Consider the following 18,130-nt stretch of genomic DNA (forward strand, 5'->3'; position numbering starts at 1 on the left):
CATGTACCTTTTCTGTTCTTCAGATGCAACACAGTTTTGGCTTTTAAAAGATGTTACTTACCTTCATGGGAAGGAAAAAGGATGAAAAAAAAGTTTAAAATGTGTCTGAAGCGGCAGACAACTTTGAAGTGAGATAAATACAAAATGAAGTTTTCATAATATTTGTTTTTTATATAATTTGTAATTAGTCTTTGAAAGAAAGAAAGCTTCTTAAATTTTTACCACTGATACTCTTCCCCCAGCTCTATCACTCATTGTCTCTCCTCAGGATACAGTATTACTTGGTGATCTGTGGGTTTGGCTACTTCTGTCCTATGTAAACACTTCAAAACTGATTTTTTTAAAAAAATCAGTTCTTTTGTTTTTTTCCTTTTGGATCTGGGTTTGAGAATGGAATGCAGTGAAAAAAGTATAAGAGCAGGCAAATAAAGAGGGAATTTTAATAATTAATCAATATTGTCTTTGCCTTAGTTATTGTTTTTAGAGAATTGATTGTTGTGGCTAGATGGTTTGATGTCATTGCCTATCTGCAGTAAATATATGGATGTGCTCAAGAAATACCCTAGAGCTCTCTGAAAGAGGTTACATGAGCTTTAGCAAATATCCAGGCCTTTTGGCTTGCTTATCCATTATGATAAACTCAGCAGAATGCAAACTTCATAGTATTATGAAGCATCTAGTCAGTTTAATTCCAGATTTATCTGTCTGAATGTGAACACAGATCAGAGCAAAGAAAATTGGTATTTCAAATAACATAACATTGTAGCTAGCCTTTACAATTGTTCTTATGCACAGTGCAACTGTATCTGACCACGTTTGCCATAAGCTTCTTTTAAAAGTTTTATCTTCTGCTCATTGATGTATTTGTGTGAGATCTTTTAGTGTTACAAATGATGTGTTAATGGAATTTCTCAGCCAGCAGGCCTTGTTTTGAATGTCAGAATTTCTGTGGGGAACCCTCAAGGTTCCCTTCTTTATTGGCTTTTTACATCTGTAACCTTATTATAATATTTATCTGTAAGTCTTCCTCATCCTTGTTAGTCAGAGCTCTGCTTTCCCAGACTGTGCATTGTTCCATCTGCTGTAGCCCATTTTTATGTTTGTGTTTGACATCTCTGGAGATGCAGAACTGAAAGAGCCTTTCTGATTTAGCAAATCCACCTCTTATTGCCTTGGGCTGTCACACCACAGGAGGAAACTGCCAAATAAAATCTGAGAGAGTTAAAGTGGAACTTGTGAATTTTTGTTCCTCCACACCTCAAACCCCTTTTAACAGCTTGGAGACGCTATTATCTTCTCAGTTGTCTTATATTCTTTATGTCACTTTTGTTTTGGCATTCATCCAAGCAGTAAGCACATTCTGGTGCTGCTTTGTCTATAGCAGCAGAGTTTTATCTTTCTGCTCGTCCTGTATCACTTAAATTCTCACCAGGTCCTTACACATTTTGACATAATCAATTTTCACCTGCCCTCCCTTTAATTGCTGCAACACTACCACAATGGGGCTGTCCTAAAATTTTGCTATGAGAATAACTGCCCTGTTGGTTTTCCAGTTTTCACCTGATCATATGTGCAATATTTTTTCTCTTGGCTTTGTTTGAGGTGCAATGAAATATTCCTCTTTGTCTCAATCCTGACATATAGAACGAGTGACACCACTAATAATTCCCACCAGTTTCAGGTGCTTACTGCTCTCCTCATATAGCAGAAGTATTTGAACAAGACCTGTTTGAATAGCAAATACTCTTTTTCAGATCTCACAGTTGTTCTCTGCTGTGAAGCCCAGAAGAAATTCATGGCTAGTGTTCTGGTTAGCTTAAGTCTCTTTTTCTCCCTCCTTCCTTAGTTACTTCACTGCAATTTCTTCTCGTTTTATTTCTATCTCTAGTTTAAACAAACAATTCACAAACTTGAAAGCTGTTTTTTTCCATTATGTTATTTTTGGCTTTATGTGTTCTCCTTTTTTTTTCTAACTGCAATTTCAGAATTACCCTAATTTGTTTTTTTGAATCCAAACGTAAATGTTATGTTTAAACATTATTGTTGTCATATTGGTTGTTCCTATGCTGTTTACAGCAGCCACGTTGGGCCACTTATTTTACTTTTGTAGAAGTTACTTTTTCCAATACTTTGTCACTGTATTACTGTTATTTATTTTCATTCCATACTTACAGGCTGATATGTTTTATCATCTGTAGACTCTGGCCAGGGTTTCTATCCCCAGGGACTTGAAAGGTTTTTACTAAAATCAGTGCCATATCCTGCCTGTCTTCTTACCTGCTCTGGGTGCTGTATTGCCTTTACTTTGTAGCATTTCTCATCTTCTTTAGCCTGTGTATAAGCATGGTATGAATAGTTAATCCAAGCCAGCCAGAACTACCTTTATGTTTTTGTATTTTTGTGCCTTCTGAAGCCTGTGAAATAGCCAGGCTTCAGAGGGTGTCTCTTTGTACACCTGCTCCGGGAATTTCTTCCTTTGGTAATTCCTCTTCTAGCTGTACCCTATACTTAGATTCCTTAAATGTGGGGCTAGAAATTTTCCTCTATTTTTTTTTTCCTTTAATTTGGAGCAGAGCACTGATATAACCTGTTTCTCGCTACAGATTCTATTCCTTTCCTGTGAGTATTTCTTTGCTTTCTAGCATCAAGATGTCTGCAGGATAGATGTTTTCATGGAATGGTTAGTTGAGGTATTAGGGCATAGGTTGGACTTGATGATCTTAAAGGTCTTTTCCAATCTAGTGATTCTGTGATTGAGAACGTCAGTTGTTTTTTACCTAAGTTAGTCACAGCTCATATAAGCAGTAAAGCCCATGCAGAACTAACATTCCTTTGATATGTCTCTTTATTTGGTTGCTGTCAAATTGAAGATACTGTCTCCAAGGATGACAAGTCAGTCTCCCAAAAGGCTATTGGGCTGAAGCCTGTTTGGGTGTTAAGGTGTAGTGAGAAGATTGTTTGCTGCCTTCTTCTTTCAGTTTATTTTTCCTTGGCTACTGATTTACATGATATGATTTTTTTCACCTGTTTCACTATGCTGTTCAAGTAGAAATAGGCTTGATTTAAATTACACCTTAAAATTTGAAACATTCCATCTTATCTGGCATCTGAAACTGGTCAGCTGGAGCCATCCTCGCTGGTTTTGTGGGTTTTAATTTGTTTAATTCTTTGTTTCAGGAGGTGTCTGCTGATCCTTCAGGAACTCTCACAGCTGCTGAAGAGAGAAAAGAGAAGGTGCCAAGCCCACATCTCAGTCATCTCGTCGTTTTGACATCTGGCAATTCTCTGTATGGTTTGGCAGAGAGAGTGGTGGCCACAGAATCCTTGTAGGTTGTTTACTGTACACACTGAATTTGTGATCACTGAAAGCTATTGAGTGTTTAAGAAACTGTGGTTACAATCCAAAGCCTTCTTGACAGGTCAAATATTCCTACCTCTCATTGTGATTTTAAATATGACCGACAAAGGTGATTTCTTTATTAGAGGTACTGGAGTCTAATTCTTCAGTCTAGCAACGTGCAAACACAAGAAATGAAATTTTACTGCAGATGATCCAGTAATTTGTGACAATATGTGGCTAAAACTAACAGAAGAAAAGTTTAATTTCAAAGAAGTTAATGGGAATATTTAATCTGTATGGTTCATTTTCACCTTATATTAAATACTTGACTCAGAACTGCTTAGTTTATATCAGTTTGGCTTGAATTACCGTGTTCTTTGCAATGGGTAGAAGTGTACCTATGTCACACCACAGGAGAAGAGCAGATTATAACCAATTAATGCAAATGTTGCAAAGTGATTTTTATTTGATAAGAATAATAGTATGAGTCAGATAGGAATTATTTTTTCCTCACATGAGATGACACTTAAAGATTAGGAGTTAATTTTAAAAATATTTTTCTCATTTATGGTTAGTTTGAAATATATTTTCTTATTACATTGTTATTAACAAATTATACCCCTGAGAAGGAATATGAGATCCAATTATATTTTATAGATTCACTAGTATAAAATTAATTGGGAATGCTATTTTGAAATTCTAAGATGGATTTATTGATGTTGACTGTCCTGCAATAGAAATTATGTGACTCTTGGTCACTGACTTTACTAGACCTTGTCTCAGACTTTTGCAGCGTATCCTCAGTAAAATGGAAATATGAATTTCTGATATTCAAGCCTTAGTCTCTTTATTCAAGTATTTTCTTGTTTGCAAATACATTTTAAAATGGTCAGAATTAAGAATGCTAGTTGATACGCTGGCACGCAGCTGATATGCTTCTTCTCGGGACTAAATTTTCCAAGGTTGCTTATTGTTATTGCCAGATATGTCAACTGCAGAGTAAAATTGTAAAGACACATGCCAAATGTTGCACTTAGTTCACAGTAAATTTTTTCTGCTTTCACAGGGTATTTCTGGCTGAGCAGTTCGAATTTCTTCAGCCTCATCTTGATGCAGTGATGCCAGCTGCCAAGAAGCCTTTTCTTCAGCAGTTCTATTCTCAGGTCAGAATTGTGTAATTCACAGCTGATTTTCATACAGAAGATTTGAATCTTGTACATTGTGGTGTAAATACTTCTACATCATAGTTATTTATTGCTCCTACTTGCCAAATATTTACTGAAGTGAATTTTATTTATTTTCTATTTCAGACAGTGTCAACTGCCAGTGAACTACGTAAACCAGTTTATTGGATTGTTGCTGCTAAAGCCATTGACTATGAACAAATGCTTCTTCTCATGGCTAATGTGAAATGGGATGTGAAGGAAATCATGTCACAGCACAACGTATATGTGGATGCTCTTTTAAAGGTGAATAGTTTATGGGAAATGGTGTGCTAGAGTTTATATAAGCACTAAATTGCTGTAATACTTCACTAAAGCTGTTAAAGTGGCATGGCTAGGACAATACATATCCTGACAAATGGGAAATTACTATGTTATTGTGCAAAAGTGTCATTATTCTTGCTTCTAAAGCATTGCTTTCAGTGATGATTTTTTGACTACATGGTGTGTGAAAGTAACCAGAAAAGTTTAATGAGTCTCATATCTAAATCTTGAATGGTAGAGAAATGTGTAGTAAACAGAGTAACACTGAAGGAAATTCAGTGGCCAGAGATAGCATTTAAAAAAAAACAAACCCAAACCGCACTTTTGCATATGAGGTTAGGTCTCTGTGTGCTCTTGGTATCCACTTGTGTTGTTTTTTTAAAATGAGCTGAACAGTCAATAGTTGCTATAAAGTTATTTATTGCAGAAGCACATCAGTCTCAAAAGCAAAAGTCACAGTGAAGTCTATGCTAAGTTTTGACTTAGTCTTAAACAGAAGCAGAAACTGGTTCTGGAGGCCCTGGCAGGGCCGATGTTGCTGCAGCTCTTATCTTTTTCTTGTTGTTGATGATGGCAGTGAGAGAGCAGGAGCAAAAGCAAAGCAAAAGCAATGGCAAAAAGCCCCAGTTCTCTTTGATGCATGTTCTTTTATAGAAACTTCTCAACAAGCCAAGATGCAAACTCAGACCACTACTTCTTAACTTATAGGAATTTTAGTTTTTTAGCACACCAGGCTACGTATAAACTACATACATGGTCTATCTTGTTCTAACTGAAAAATGTAAGCAATATTCTTAACTGTAAATTTATTATGTTTGAAACCATGTTTTTGGAGCCTCCACAGAAATACTAGTATCTAGGACTATGTTTTTCAACCTTCACTAGAACATGTACTACTACTCCAGCATTTGAGACTTTTACTCACTAAAAGCACTTAAAACTTATTCCACTTACTTGCTTACTTATTCCACTTACTTACTTGCTTACTCATGCTAAAACCTAAACTTTCACCTTGCCTTATGTGTGAGTGGCTTAACATACTTCAGTCAATCCAAAGGCTTTAATTCAATTCCTGCACTCTGATGTCTCTCTGAAGAATTCAGAGACTCCTGACTTGCTGACTCCAACATCTGCTCTTCTGAATAATTTTGCTGATTGTCTTTGAGATGTATCATAGGAGTTGTAGGTCAAATCAGCACCAATAATGATCATGCAGTATCTAATTGAAGTCGCTATATTTAGAAGTTAACATTTTAAAAAGAAGCTAAAGGGAAGTTATTCACCCAACTTGTTGCATTCAGTAGATGTTATTTAGCAATTGCCATGTCTTATGGCATACAGAACTAGTTCTTGGGACAAGCCGTTTCTCATCCTTTTATATATGCTTAATAATTTTTCTAAAGGCCTTCAGAGGGAAGTTCTGGCAATGGTAGAATTATGCTAATTAATTATACTGTATTAATTACTAATTCTTTTCAGAAAAACTGAAAAATTTATTTTAAAGATGTGTGAAGTATGAGTCATGGAAAAAGCTACACAACTGTGTGGAATAGCAGTTTGGATAACACCTTCATACTTCGTAGCTCTTCTCTGCCAAAAAAAAATCAAGGCAAAGGAGAAAGAATTTGACAGAGGATATATCATTGCACTGAATTTGATGGAATCTTTGTGATTGCCCTTGTTTATGCTGCTGTGACTTTTTGATACCAGTTTGCTTTTAAAATAGTTGATCTCTGGGGAAAAACTTTTTCCTTCTGTGAGCATGCAGCTGCTGATGAATTTGCTTCAGGACAACTGACCTAGTACCATTAAAACCAGTTATGGTCTCTCTGTTCTTTAGCTAGTACTAGTTGATACAAAAGCTTTTAAATAACTGCTAAGCAATGAGTGATTTTCTGTGTACACTGGGACCCCAGGAACATAGGATGTGAGCACAGTGTTTAAAGTAATAATCAACTACTTTCAGCCATGTGCCCACATACACAAAGTTCTGTGTTCAGTCATAGTATGTTGAAAGCAGATATAGTGGGGAAGGAGGATTGTTGAAGAAATAGATTATGGAGCATTAAGCATCTTCATCTTCAGAAGAATGAGTTGTATGCCAGTTAAAGTGTGACACTGTGGTACCCCACATCTTGCCAAATTCACCTTTTAGAAAATTTGTGTTAAATATCAGTTGGTTACTGAGGTTTTGTTCTGATTTTCTTCACTTACTGAATTTTTGAGAGGTGGTGTAAGAAAAAAGGAAAAGGAAAAAACCCTAGATAACAGCCTTGGAAATAAAATCTCTGTTGGGCAAGTATGGTCTTAAAAGACTGCACTGTAAACAACTTTTGCTGGTTATACAGAGAAGTTCATTACCAGTCTGCTTGATATTGAAGTAATTTGATACTTTTTTATATTATAAGGGCTTTAATCATTGGCAGAGGACTTCTGTTACACTTTAAGTCACAAAATCATTGTAGCAGTAATTGCATTCAGTTATGACTAGTTTCTCATTCAAAATGTCAGCTGAAATCCGTCCAGGCCATTGATGATTCATGTGGAAATTGGTGCCTTCCTTTAACCTGAATTGTTATGTAGTGCTGCAGTGGGGTCCTAAACTGTTAGATTGGGCCTCTTTCAATGGGTTCTCTCAGCTCCTTCTAAAGCACTGAGGAATCACGTAATGTGAAAAGTTTCAATATACTTGAAAGTTGGTGGGGTGAGTATTTAGAGGGATAAAGAGATCATTGCTGGATTTTCTTCAGTGGCTGTATTTTGACTTAAAGAAGTTAAATATGAGTTTAGGGAGTGAGAAAATGAAAATGGCATTTGAAGGATAAGCTACTTGGTTCATTTTCAGAGGTGTCACTTTCACAGAGAGCTACAGCTCTGGGGAACAGAGCAGCAGTTCCTTTAAAAAATCACTGAGGTTATGTTGTGAGTGATATACTAGAAAGTGATATGTTTTCTACTTTACACATTGAGTTGTCTACAGTTTGTGCCTATTAATCCTCTCTTCTTTGCTTTTATTTTTCATAATTCTCCTTCATGTGCATTTCTAATTAGTTGTTGCTGGTTTTGGATGTATAGAGTATGATCCATTTTATCCTAAAGGAATAAACATCTTTTATGTTTTATTAGGAATTTGAAGAATTTAACAGGAGGTTGAATGATGTGTCTAAGAGAGTCCGTATTCCATTGCCAGTCTCCAACATCCTTTGGGAGCACTGCATACGCTTGGCCAATAGAACTCTCGTGGAAGGGTAAGTGTTTATGAAAGCCTTGCTTTTGGGTAAGCATGTCTGTAATGATAATGTTTGTTTTATAGAGTTGAAAGTTCTAATTTTATAATGTCCTTGTGAGTTCGTGTGCTTTTGGGGACCCTAAAAATTATCAGTACTTAACACACTCCTTAGCAGTTGTTTCACTGTCTGGTGCAGCATTAAGCCTAAAGAGGGTGCTAGATACTGCTGAAAAATGACACTGAATACTTTACTGAAGCATTTGAAAATACAGTACTCTTTCAAATAAATTTCTATATGAAAATTACCATTTCCCAGCAGAGCAAAGAAGGAAGTTAAAATATAATAGTCAGTACTTCCATGGTGATGCCATTTATCTTTGCCAGGAAGAAAGATGGAGTTATCAACACTATCAATTTTCTTAAAGTAGCTATGGAACATGATTTTTCCAAATTCATCAAGAGCAGAGAGATGTCCTGGTTGGCTTGCCTTGAGCACTTTTGTCAGGAACCTTGCTCACCCCTCGCTCTTGTAACCAGTGACCCAGTCTTTTTAGATTCAATTTTGTAGCCTGAATAATATAGACTTTTCATCCCCTGCATTTATTTTTATGGTTTTGTCCCCCTGCTACATATGATTGGGCTTTTACCAGAAGTTCTGCATCATAGAATATGTGCTGTCTTCACTCCTTCTACATAGAAGTTTCCATACTTCTTTCCTGGTTATCTTTACCCTATTCACTCCCTACTACCTATTTTACTCCTTTCCATCCCACTCTCCTGCTGTCTGCTCTAAATTAGGACCTCAACAAAATACCCTTCTCCAAGTGTTAGCTGCCTATTGAGGATCATCAGCTTCCACTGCTTCCATAAAGCCATCATCTTTTTATCTCATGTCCATTTTTTTCCATGCCGTCGTCCTTTTGCATTTCTAGAGAGATCGGTTCAGGGTAACTAAATCCATTCGTGACCTGTTTCTGTCTTCTCAATTCCTTCATAGGACATATGGCCTATACAACTAGCTTTCCTTTTTCAAATTTTATTTTCTATTTATCATGTCTAAAATAAAAGGAAGTGAAGCAAAGGCCTATCTCTTCTCCTTCCCATTCCCCTTACCTTTCAAGTTGATAAGAATCGCTATCAACCTCCTCTACCTCAGCCTTTGTGTTTGTTTTCAACTTTTTTCCTTTTCTTACATCACATCTTTTGTGGCTTCAGTGTTCACGAACCATTTTCCTTAATGAATTAATCCTTAGCTCTGAAGATCATCACTCATATGTCTTGCTCCATGCTGCAGTTTAGGTTTATGCTTGTGACTTACCATGAAACTTTGACCTTTCCTTTCACCTAAGCAGGTTGCACTAGGAATACTTTCCTGATATAATTTTTCCTGTACCATTTCTGAGGGTGTAAAAAGTATTCATTATCATCTTCTCCCAAATATTTGATTGTAATTTCTTATTTTTGACCAGTTCTGTTATTTTTACATATCTTAAAGGTTCTTTTCCCACTGGGGAAAGGGAAGGAAGGTATTCTGTATAGATGACTCTCTGAATATCTTTGTAACTTCTTTTATATCTGAATTCAATGAATCTATGGAGTTAAAAGCCATGAAGATGTTTCTCATCCAGTTATCCAGTCAACTGAAATTGCTTTCATCAGGCTCTTCACTGAATGAAGAATTACCTCGACTTCAGTCAGCTATATCTTTTTTTAAATTTTGTCCTTCCCTATCTCGTAGTTCTGTGTTCTCTCCTGTTTCCCAGTTGGCTTCTTGAGCCTATTGAAAATCATCTGCTAGTCTTCTATGAAGCTCCAGAGGACTCTTGCCCTGGTCCTCTCTCTTTTTGCCTCTGTTACTTTAGCATTTCTTTCTGTGTACCAACTCTAAGTGAGAAATTCCTTCATATTCTTAACCTGACCTTGTTGTGTAGCAAGCTTCCAGCTGCACATTTCTGCTGCCTCTTTTCATCAAACCTAATAATCTAGGGAATGTATAATAATTGGGATCAACTTCATGAACCAGTGAAAAACTGAGCTTGTTTTAGATTTGGTAAAGGGGAAGAGTGAGACAGGGTTGTCACTTGTGGGAGCAACTGATGGATGAGCTGGTGGGTTAAATCTCTCAAGTCACTGTGCCCCAGACCCTGCACACAGTTGAAATTGGTGTTCTGAAGGCCACTGCAGTGTCATTTCCTTTGATCATGACAAATGCAGTTCTTTATCCATTTGAAGAACTTCAAAGATCGTTTTCCTTGGTTGTTGCCTATCACCCCACTGTGATCCTTGCTGGTATTACCCTGCCCTTAAGCTCATCTGCTGTCTATTCTAACCTGTCACTGGTTTGCTGTCAATCTGTTCTCATTAAATCATCAGCTTCTCACAGAGGTGAGCCAGTGCTGCACCCTTCATCCTCTGGTTGCTGTGGCTGTTTTTGAAGAACTGGCTTTGTGTCTTCGATGCTCCCACTTGGTTCAGCAATCTCTTGGTGAACATTCCTAAAGCTGCTGTGGTACCTTTCAGACTCCAGTGGTTGTGATCACCTGAAACTGCTGTCCAGTGTGCTAATTAGCATTGAATTTCCTCTAACTTATGTATAGCAAGTTGTTCAATGGAGGATTTTTTGTGGCTTTGGGGAGAAGAGGGTGTGATTTTTCTGAGTATCACTGGGTACAGTGGGGTTCTGTTTGATGACTGGGCTAAAATGTGTTACACTAATGCAAATAAAGCTCTGCAGCAGACATCCTAAGTGAAGTTCTTGTCTGCTTTTGACTTAAAAACATAATTTTGCTCCTCCTCAAGGTTCAAAAGACTAAGTTAACTTTGAGAAGCAAAATTAGTTTTTATTTCCTTCTAAGTTTTGCTTTCCACTGTTTTTCTTTTTAGTTATGCCAATGTAAAGAAGTGCAGCAATGAAGGACGTGCCTTGATGCAACTGGATTTTCAACAGTTCTTAATGAAACTAGAAAAGTTAACAGACATTAGGCCTATTCCAGATAAAGAATTTGTGGAGACCTACATTAAAGCATACTACCTGACAGAAAATGACATGGAATCCTGGATAAAAGAACATAGGGTAAGAGTTAAATTTGCCTTCTTTTCCTCTCTATTGAGGAAATTAACCTAATCATAAAAACATGCTAACAACTATAAATAATCAATTCTTCTGTGTGTTAAAAATAAATATATAGGCATATATGTCTATTTTCATTTATTATAATAAAACTTATATAGGAAGCAGTATAAATATAAATGTATGTATGCATATACGTGTTCATTTTTATCATATGAAGTTAGTATATGTTTGAACTGGTTCAACATCTGATCACTGGGGAGGATGACTAAGCCAGTCACATCTGCCTATTATTTCAAAAACTGTAGAGAACTAGAGCAAAGGGAAATTGAAAACATTTGTGAGCTGTTCAGAATATGCCAAAGTGCACAACTTGATCATCAAGAATGATGGTTTAGGATCGCACCATTAGGTTTTGTATTGCCTTTAGGAGTAGATTGCTTAAACTAAGTTGTAAGGCACAATGGAGAAGAGTCATTGCCTTTTCTTTCTTCATTTGATAATGCTTAATCAACATTTCTTGCTGAGATAAGTCTATATTTGTGTTTTGAAAACATTTAGATACTTTAGCATGAACTAGCAATTATAACAGATCCATGTAATAGTCACTTGCTATTGGAGATAGCCATCTTTGAAGTAAAAATTCTTTTAAATTGAAGCACTTGAAATCTGTATTTTGGGATTACTTTAAATCCCACTAGAAATGGAGGAAAGAAATATGTCTTTGATTGAATTTTTCTTGTATGGTCTGGAGCCCTAAGAGAGATTGTGAGCCACGGGGTTTGATGACCTACAGGGAAAAACCCTTTTTAAAAACACATTGATGGGAGCTATATTTTGGATAGTGTTAAGACATAAAGGCAATACTGGAAAATATGGTGTTTTCACAGGTGTTAAGAATTCTTTTCTTCACATTTTTGACATTTTTTCCTCTTTTATCGTCTGCTGAAATCAAAATTGTTTGGAGACTGTGCAGACAGAAGCATTTAGAAGCTTATTGGAAATGGGAAGTAAAAAAAAATATATATCACCAACATTTATCACAATTTGTTAAACAATAAGTTTTTGTGTTGAAAGCTTAACCATTTGCATATGTATTTCCCACCAAGCCTCCCAAAGAATAGAAAATACATTAAAAATTGATTTATATACATGTTCACAGTTAGTTTCTGTGAACTATGTCCAGTACTTTTAAAGTCATAAGCATTTTCCATTATAAGCCACCATGTAGCAAAATATTCTTTTGTCCTCTGCCTCAACTATGAAAACTATCCAGACATGACTGAACTACAGCTTTAAATCTCTCCTGTGTACTGATGCTTCCATCAGTTGTAAAATCCACACTGAGTATGTCTGTGTATTTTAAAATTTTCAATCTGTCTGATGTTTTATTCTGCCCTAACATGGTCTGATTTTGTTTGCCAGGAATATTCCACTAAGCAGTTGACCAATCTGGTGAATATTTGTCTGGGCACCTACATCAACAAAAAGGCAAGACAGAAGCTGTTAGCTACCATTGATGACATAGACAGGCCTAAGAGATAACTGGAGGAAGCTGCTTTCTTTCTGACTTGTACCTTTTTCTGTTCATGTGAAGCACGCCGACATTTCTCTCATGGACTAATGGCAACATTAGAAATGTTGTGCATGACCTTTCTTAGCAACATTGGAGGCACTCTGAAGTGACAATGTTTTAAAATATAACTTTTCTAATCTGTAGAATTCTTTTCTGTTGTATTTCTTTTTTTGGTTACTTGCCCTTAGTAAAGGGCCACTGTGTATCATTGATGAGCTGTATGTTTTGCAGAAGTGTATACTGTAAGTAAAATCAAAATCAGAGGGAAACACATTGGCTTAATATATCATTGATGCTCTTTTTAAATAAAAGGGCTACTTGAAAATATGATTTCTTTCCTTCCTGCTTTCACCTTCAGAAATTGTGCTGTATTATAGACCAGTGTAAAATGAAAGGCTATCTATAATAATTTGATTGATGTATCTTGCATGTGGATTAAGAGTGCAGATCAACTAAGAACTCATGTTAAAGCCCATCATCCTCATATGTATTTAAAGATGTCTCTTTATTTCAGAATTAATTTAGTCATATCAAAATTATTGACTTCAGATTAATACAAGGTAATAAACATTGTATATTAATATGATTTGTTTGTGAGCTTTTGTTTTTCCAATTCAACAATGTAAAATGCCAGCAATAATACCAGAGAAATGGAGTAATGTTATTCTGACTGAAGTTTTGGATTGATAGTCAGATAATCTTCCTGTTTTCTGCTCTGCTATAGACATCCTGAGTGATCTTGAGCAAAGTAAAATGGCTTGACTGCTTATGTGCCCTAGAAATTAATTTGTCAGAGCATCACTGACTTAACTGAAATTTTCAGGTTTACCTTTGGTTTTCAGTACATAAAGTTTCAGGAATTTTATTTTTTTTACACAATCAATTTTTGGAGTGCTCTCAGACAATTTTAAAGCAAACTTTGAGCTAATAGGTAAAATAAATTACATAGGCTGCAATCCACTGGTCTGTACAACACGTGAAATTCTCAGTTTGGGATTCATACTTGCCATTATACTTTAATTCAGTCATGAGGGAACCAGGAGTTAGTGAATGTCAGCAGTAATGTAATGACAGAAAGTTGCCCCATAGAGTCATCATAATTGTTCTTTCCTGTGGCCTAATTTCCTCTTCAGAAGTGTACTGAGCATCATTGTATGAATTTAGAGAAAGCCTGTGTACAGTTTTAGAAGAATGATAGAATTTACATTTTAAATATTGACTCTGTGGTATTCAGCTTCCTTGTTTATCTGTATTTTAAAGGAAATAAGATTTAAAACAAAATTTAACACTGTTCTTTATTGACCATGCTGTCTTGCCTAGTTCTGTTTAAAACTTGCTTGGTGGTTTGTCACCATATATGTTGAAGCTGAATCACTTTTATCCTCATTAAAAAGATGGTACAAATGAAAATGTGGACTTTTGCGTCAGCCTGTCTGCCCTGGAGTGAAATCCTGAGCGAGAGCTCTCGGAAGAAACAGAAACATATTGGGGACTATTAGTGTAAAATAGCTTTCCATTTTCTTCTCTTGGATGAAATAAGAAATTCAAATATCTTTACCAGAGCTTTGGCAAGCTGAACACATTTAATTTCTCCTGAGCTGCTTAGGTCACTATAATTTTAGTGCTAACCAAAAGGTAAAGGTATAATTATTGGAATGCAAGGTCCGGGTGAGCAATTGCATGAACCACAATCAGAAGTGATTTTTTGGTAGGATATCTATAGTTTGGCTTGTTATTTTAAAGTAAGCCCCAAATAAAAGAATGTGTAAGAAGCAGTGTTAAATTTCTGCAACAACTGTATGATCTTCATCCATATACACCTCAGAAATCATTCTATTTTCCACGAGAATCTTTCCTTGCTGCCCAGGATTGATGCCAAGCAGGAAGCCACATAGCTAAATGGCCTACACGTGCTCTTAGATACATGGGTTTTTTTTTCACATGCTGCCCTGTGTGAAATCAGGTGTTGGACTCAGTCATCCTTGTGGGTCCATTCTAACTCAGAATATTTTATATCACTTGGTTCTGACTGACTAATGAAGCTAAGTTTTCACTCACTAAGATTATGTTTGGTAATTTCCATCCTCTGATACAAGAACTTTTTATAAATCATAGATTTTTGAGCATCTCTGTGCATCTTTGTTCTCCTCTGCAATAAGCCTCTTATACTGCTTTTTCTGCAATAGAGAATATAGCTTAAATATACTTTATGTTTTAGGGGGGTGTTTTGCAAAGCTTTTAATAATAGAAGAAAAAGTCCTTCAGTCTCCAAGAAGACAGACCAGCAGTGCAGAAGTGGGCATCTGCGCTCAGGAAATAAGTGCTTGATATTTGTCAAACTCACCTGGAACACAGATGAGCAGTTTTCAAGTCTCTAGTTAGGCAAAGCCCGAACCTACACTGATCAGCTCACAACTGGCTTTTCTACTGTTAGCTTCTCTCAGTTATATCTCATGGTGACACATGATAGGTTTAATTATTCAAAGAAGAATGGCATCAATGGGAAAGACCATCTTGGATTAGAGTGCTTCAGCTGATGGGGTAGTACACAGAGCAGCCCCCAGAGGTGTTAATTCAAATGCCTCATCTGGGTAGGCACATGGATGTTCCATGATTTCAGGCAAGTAGCTGCATTTTCAGGTAATTGCCTGTTCTGGGTTTCATTTTTCCCACATGGAGTCTTCCCATGTGTACAATAAAAACTTGGCTCACTGCTGATCTTCAGTGGGAAAAACTAAGTCCTGTCCAGATCTGCTGGAGCAAGCCCTGGATGTGGGGTGTAGATTACAGCTTGTGTTCACTGCCTTCTTTGCCCTTATCCCCTTAGGAGACTAAAGAGAATGAGTGATCAATGGCTGCCCAAAGCTTCTGTGAGAAGTTTGCATTCCTTCTTAATTTTTTGCAGATGTGACTGTTAAAGGTATGTCTTGTGATAGATACCAAATGCAAAGCTGTGGATGTGAGTTGTGCACTTCACTTATTATTGTGTCACAGAATGCACAAACTATAAGGATCCTCTCTTCTTACTCTGAAAGTGATCTATTTGGGGTCTTTTCTTGTTTAAGATTTGCTGTATTGTAAATGACACAAATGGAGATGGACAAAAAATGCAGATTTATTGTATTTTTGATGGTATCTATTTTATTTTTAACCACTGCTTGAAACAGTGTAGCATAAAGGCTAGACATTGTACCGACAGTGGGATTATGGTGCAAATATGGAAATAATGCAATTTGCAAGCAGCAAGGTTTCTGTGCTTGCTGGCTATTTAAGGATATTTGTGAGTGTGTTGTTTTTGTACTGCCAGAGCTGGTTTTCATCACAGCAGAGACTTGGTTTTTAAGGATCTGCTGTTCATCCATGAGGCCATGAAATGTTATGAGGAGCAGCATCTTTAAGTAATACTCAGGGCTTCACAAGCACATGTTTTGTTTTTTTTAAAGTAGGTATAAATCAATAGCATACCCTATGATAAAATACATGTCTGAGAAACGAATGATGAAGTGAGTAACCTGGGTTTTTGTGTTGTGGATCCAGTGCTTAATTTTGTGGAGTATTCTATCCAGTCCCAGAGACTTTACATGTATAAGCTGAATTAAAAATGGTTGTATATGAACTAAACTTGAGTCTGCTTGGCTATTCTGCTAAACAAAATCTCTGCAGTACACCTCAGCTGTGCTGGTTTGGTCTGGATGTCTGGATACATATGTGAAAAGAAAACCTACTTTCAGAGCAGAGATATACAGATCTGTGTTACATTTGTGGATTATCTTGCACAGATTTCAATATTGTCAGATGTAAAGTTGTCAAATACTTGTCTAAATGTTTTATCTTTGAAAAACAAAGTATATGACCAAGCTGAAGATCTAAGGGAAGAGATGCAGGGAGGTACCTCTTGTCACTAAGCACAAAATGAATGATCAGATGTGCAAAATGGCTGCAGGTATTCATGAAGATCTTTCTTACAAATAAATCCAGGGTTCGTACCTGTATGTATTTCCTGTCCTATATCACTTATTTTTATTCATACATAAAAAGTGATCTCATTCATTGTATTTCAGTAAACAATGAAAAAGAAATGTCACTTGAGTCTTAAAACAAAAAGGATCCTTGTACAGGAAAATTATCCTGGCGCTGCTATCTGAGAGCTACAGGGATGGCATGTGGAATATGCACCATAAATTTGTGTGCCTTGAAATTCATCCTTATATTACACATATTAAATATATACACACACAGAGCTTTGTGTGCAATATAAGGGACTACAAAAAAAGAATGGTAAAATTGAGCAACAAGCCACATGCTACTGGTTTCTCTGCTGCCATTGACACTGACACTGAAGCCTGGGTAGGAAGTGTGGAGATGTTTCCTTGTGGGAGTAATGAGTGTCCATTGAGGACGAGGTCATAATCTGAGTCTGAATTCTGAGCTTTGAGTACACCTGGGTCACCATTCTGCTGCCACTGCCACTGCCTGTGTGTGGTCTGCAGGAAGGACCATGCACCATCCTGCTGAAGAAGAGCTCCAGCACAGCCCACAGCATGGGAAGCAGCAGGTTGGACACTTGGTGGAGCATGTTGCTCTTGTCCTTAAGGGAAAGTTCATGGATCGTCATGCTTGTTGTCCTGGCTGCTCGGGTAGGATACCTGTTTCAGACACAACACTCCTGGGTCAGGCCATGGGTGGATTGAGCTGAAATGTGGTGGAAGGACAGTCTGGTGAAAACGTATCTTGCTCTGGGAGAGCTTGCTGTCCTCTTGAAACCTCAGACCCCAGTAAGTGCAGAAATTCAGATGTCTGATGCAGTTATTAGCACAGTACTAAGCATCTGTGAGTTTTCAGGACCATTTATTTCCAGAAGTGTAGGAAAATGTAATTTATGTAAATGAGTTTGACCTGGGGCTAATTCCTGGCCCTGACCTGCTAGTTCAGCTGTCTCCTCCAGCACTGTTAGAGTATTTAAGCAGCCAAGTGTTCCAACCAGCGGAGAGGTCATGGGTGGTTCATAATGTGCTACATTTCACTAGAGAAAATATTTGCCATGAATAGTAGTGGTGTGTCATGGCTGTAATGCCATTAGCCCTTCCTTCTCCCCTTGCAGATGCAGCCCAGTGCTGTGCTGGTGTCTCTGCTGTTCAAAAAAGCATTTCCTTTTCAGACCTTTATGCTGAGTTCTATTTATTTTTAGTGAGGTGTTTATTTCTGCCTTCAGTTGCTCAAAATGTCTGTGGTGAGATGCAGGGCTCTGGGTGATGCTCAAGGCTTTTGCCTTGTGTGCTAGGAGAGCTCTTGGCGTTTGTGGCTACCCTGGCTGGGAGGAAGGATGCCCCCGTGGGTGGCACATCAAGGATGATGTTAGAGCTACTGCATACCACAGCAGCCAGGTCACAGACTCGTCCTGAGCTTTGATTCAGGTTTTGCTCTGTCT

General features: G+C 37.1%; 1 protein-coding gene across 2 annotated transcripts in view; it reads left to right on the plus strand.

Moving 5' to 3' along the window:
* VPS50 (VPS50 subunit of EARP/GARPII complex) overlaps window positions 1-13,288 on the plus strand; it is a 79,684-nt gene extending 66,396 nt beyond the window's left edge. For both annotated transcript variants that reach the window (XM_088161667.1, XM_014875636.2), the window contains 6 exons: window positions 3,178-3,326; window positions 4,407-4,503; window positions 4,651-4,809; window positions 7,954-8,075; window positions 10,940-11,129; window positions 12,552-13,288. In XM_088161667.1, coding sequence (XP_088017793.1) covers window positions 3,178-3,326; window positions 4,407-4,503; window positions 4,651-4,809; window positions 7,954-8,075; window positions 10,940-11,129; window positions 12,552-12,671 — 837 coding nt within the window. In that variant the 3' untranslated portion in view covers window positions 12,672-13,288. The remainder of the gene's footprint in view (window positions 1-3,177; window positions 3,327-4,406; window positions 4,504-4,650; window positions 4,810-7,953; window positions 8,076-10,939; window positions 11,130-12,551) is intronic.
* Window positions 13,289-18,130: the final 4,842 nt, after the last annotated feature.

This window comes from Sturnus vulgaris, chromosome 1 (assembly GCF_052056855.1).
Source record: "Sturnus vulgaris isolate bStuVul1 chromosome 1, bStuVul1.hap1, whole genome shotgun sequence".
NCBI lineage: Eukaryota > Metazoa > Chordata > Aves > Passeriformes > Sturnidae > Sturnus > Sturnus vulgaris.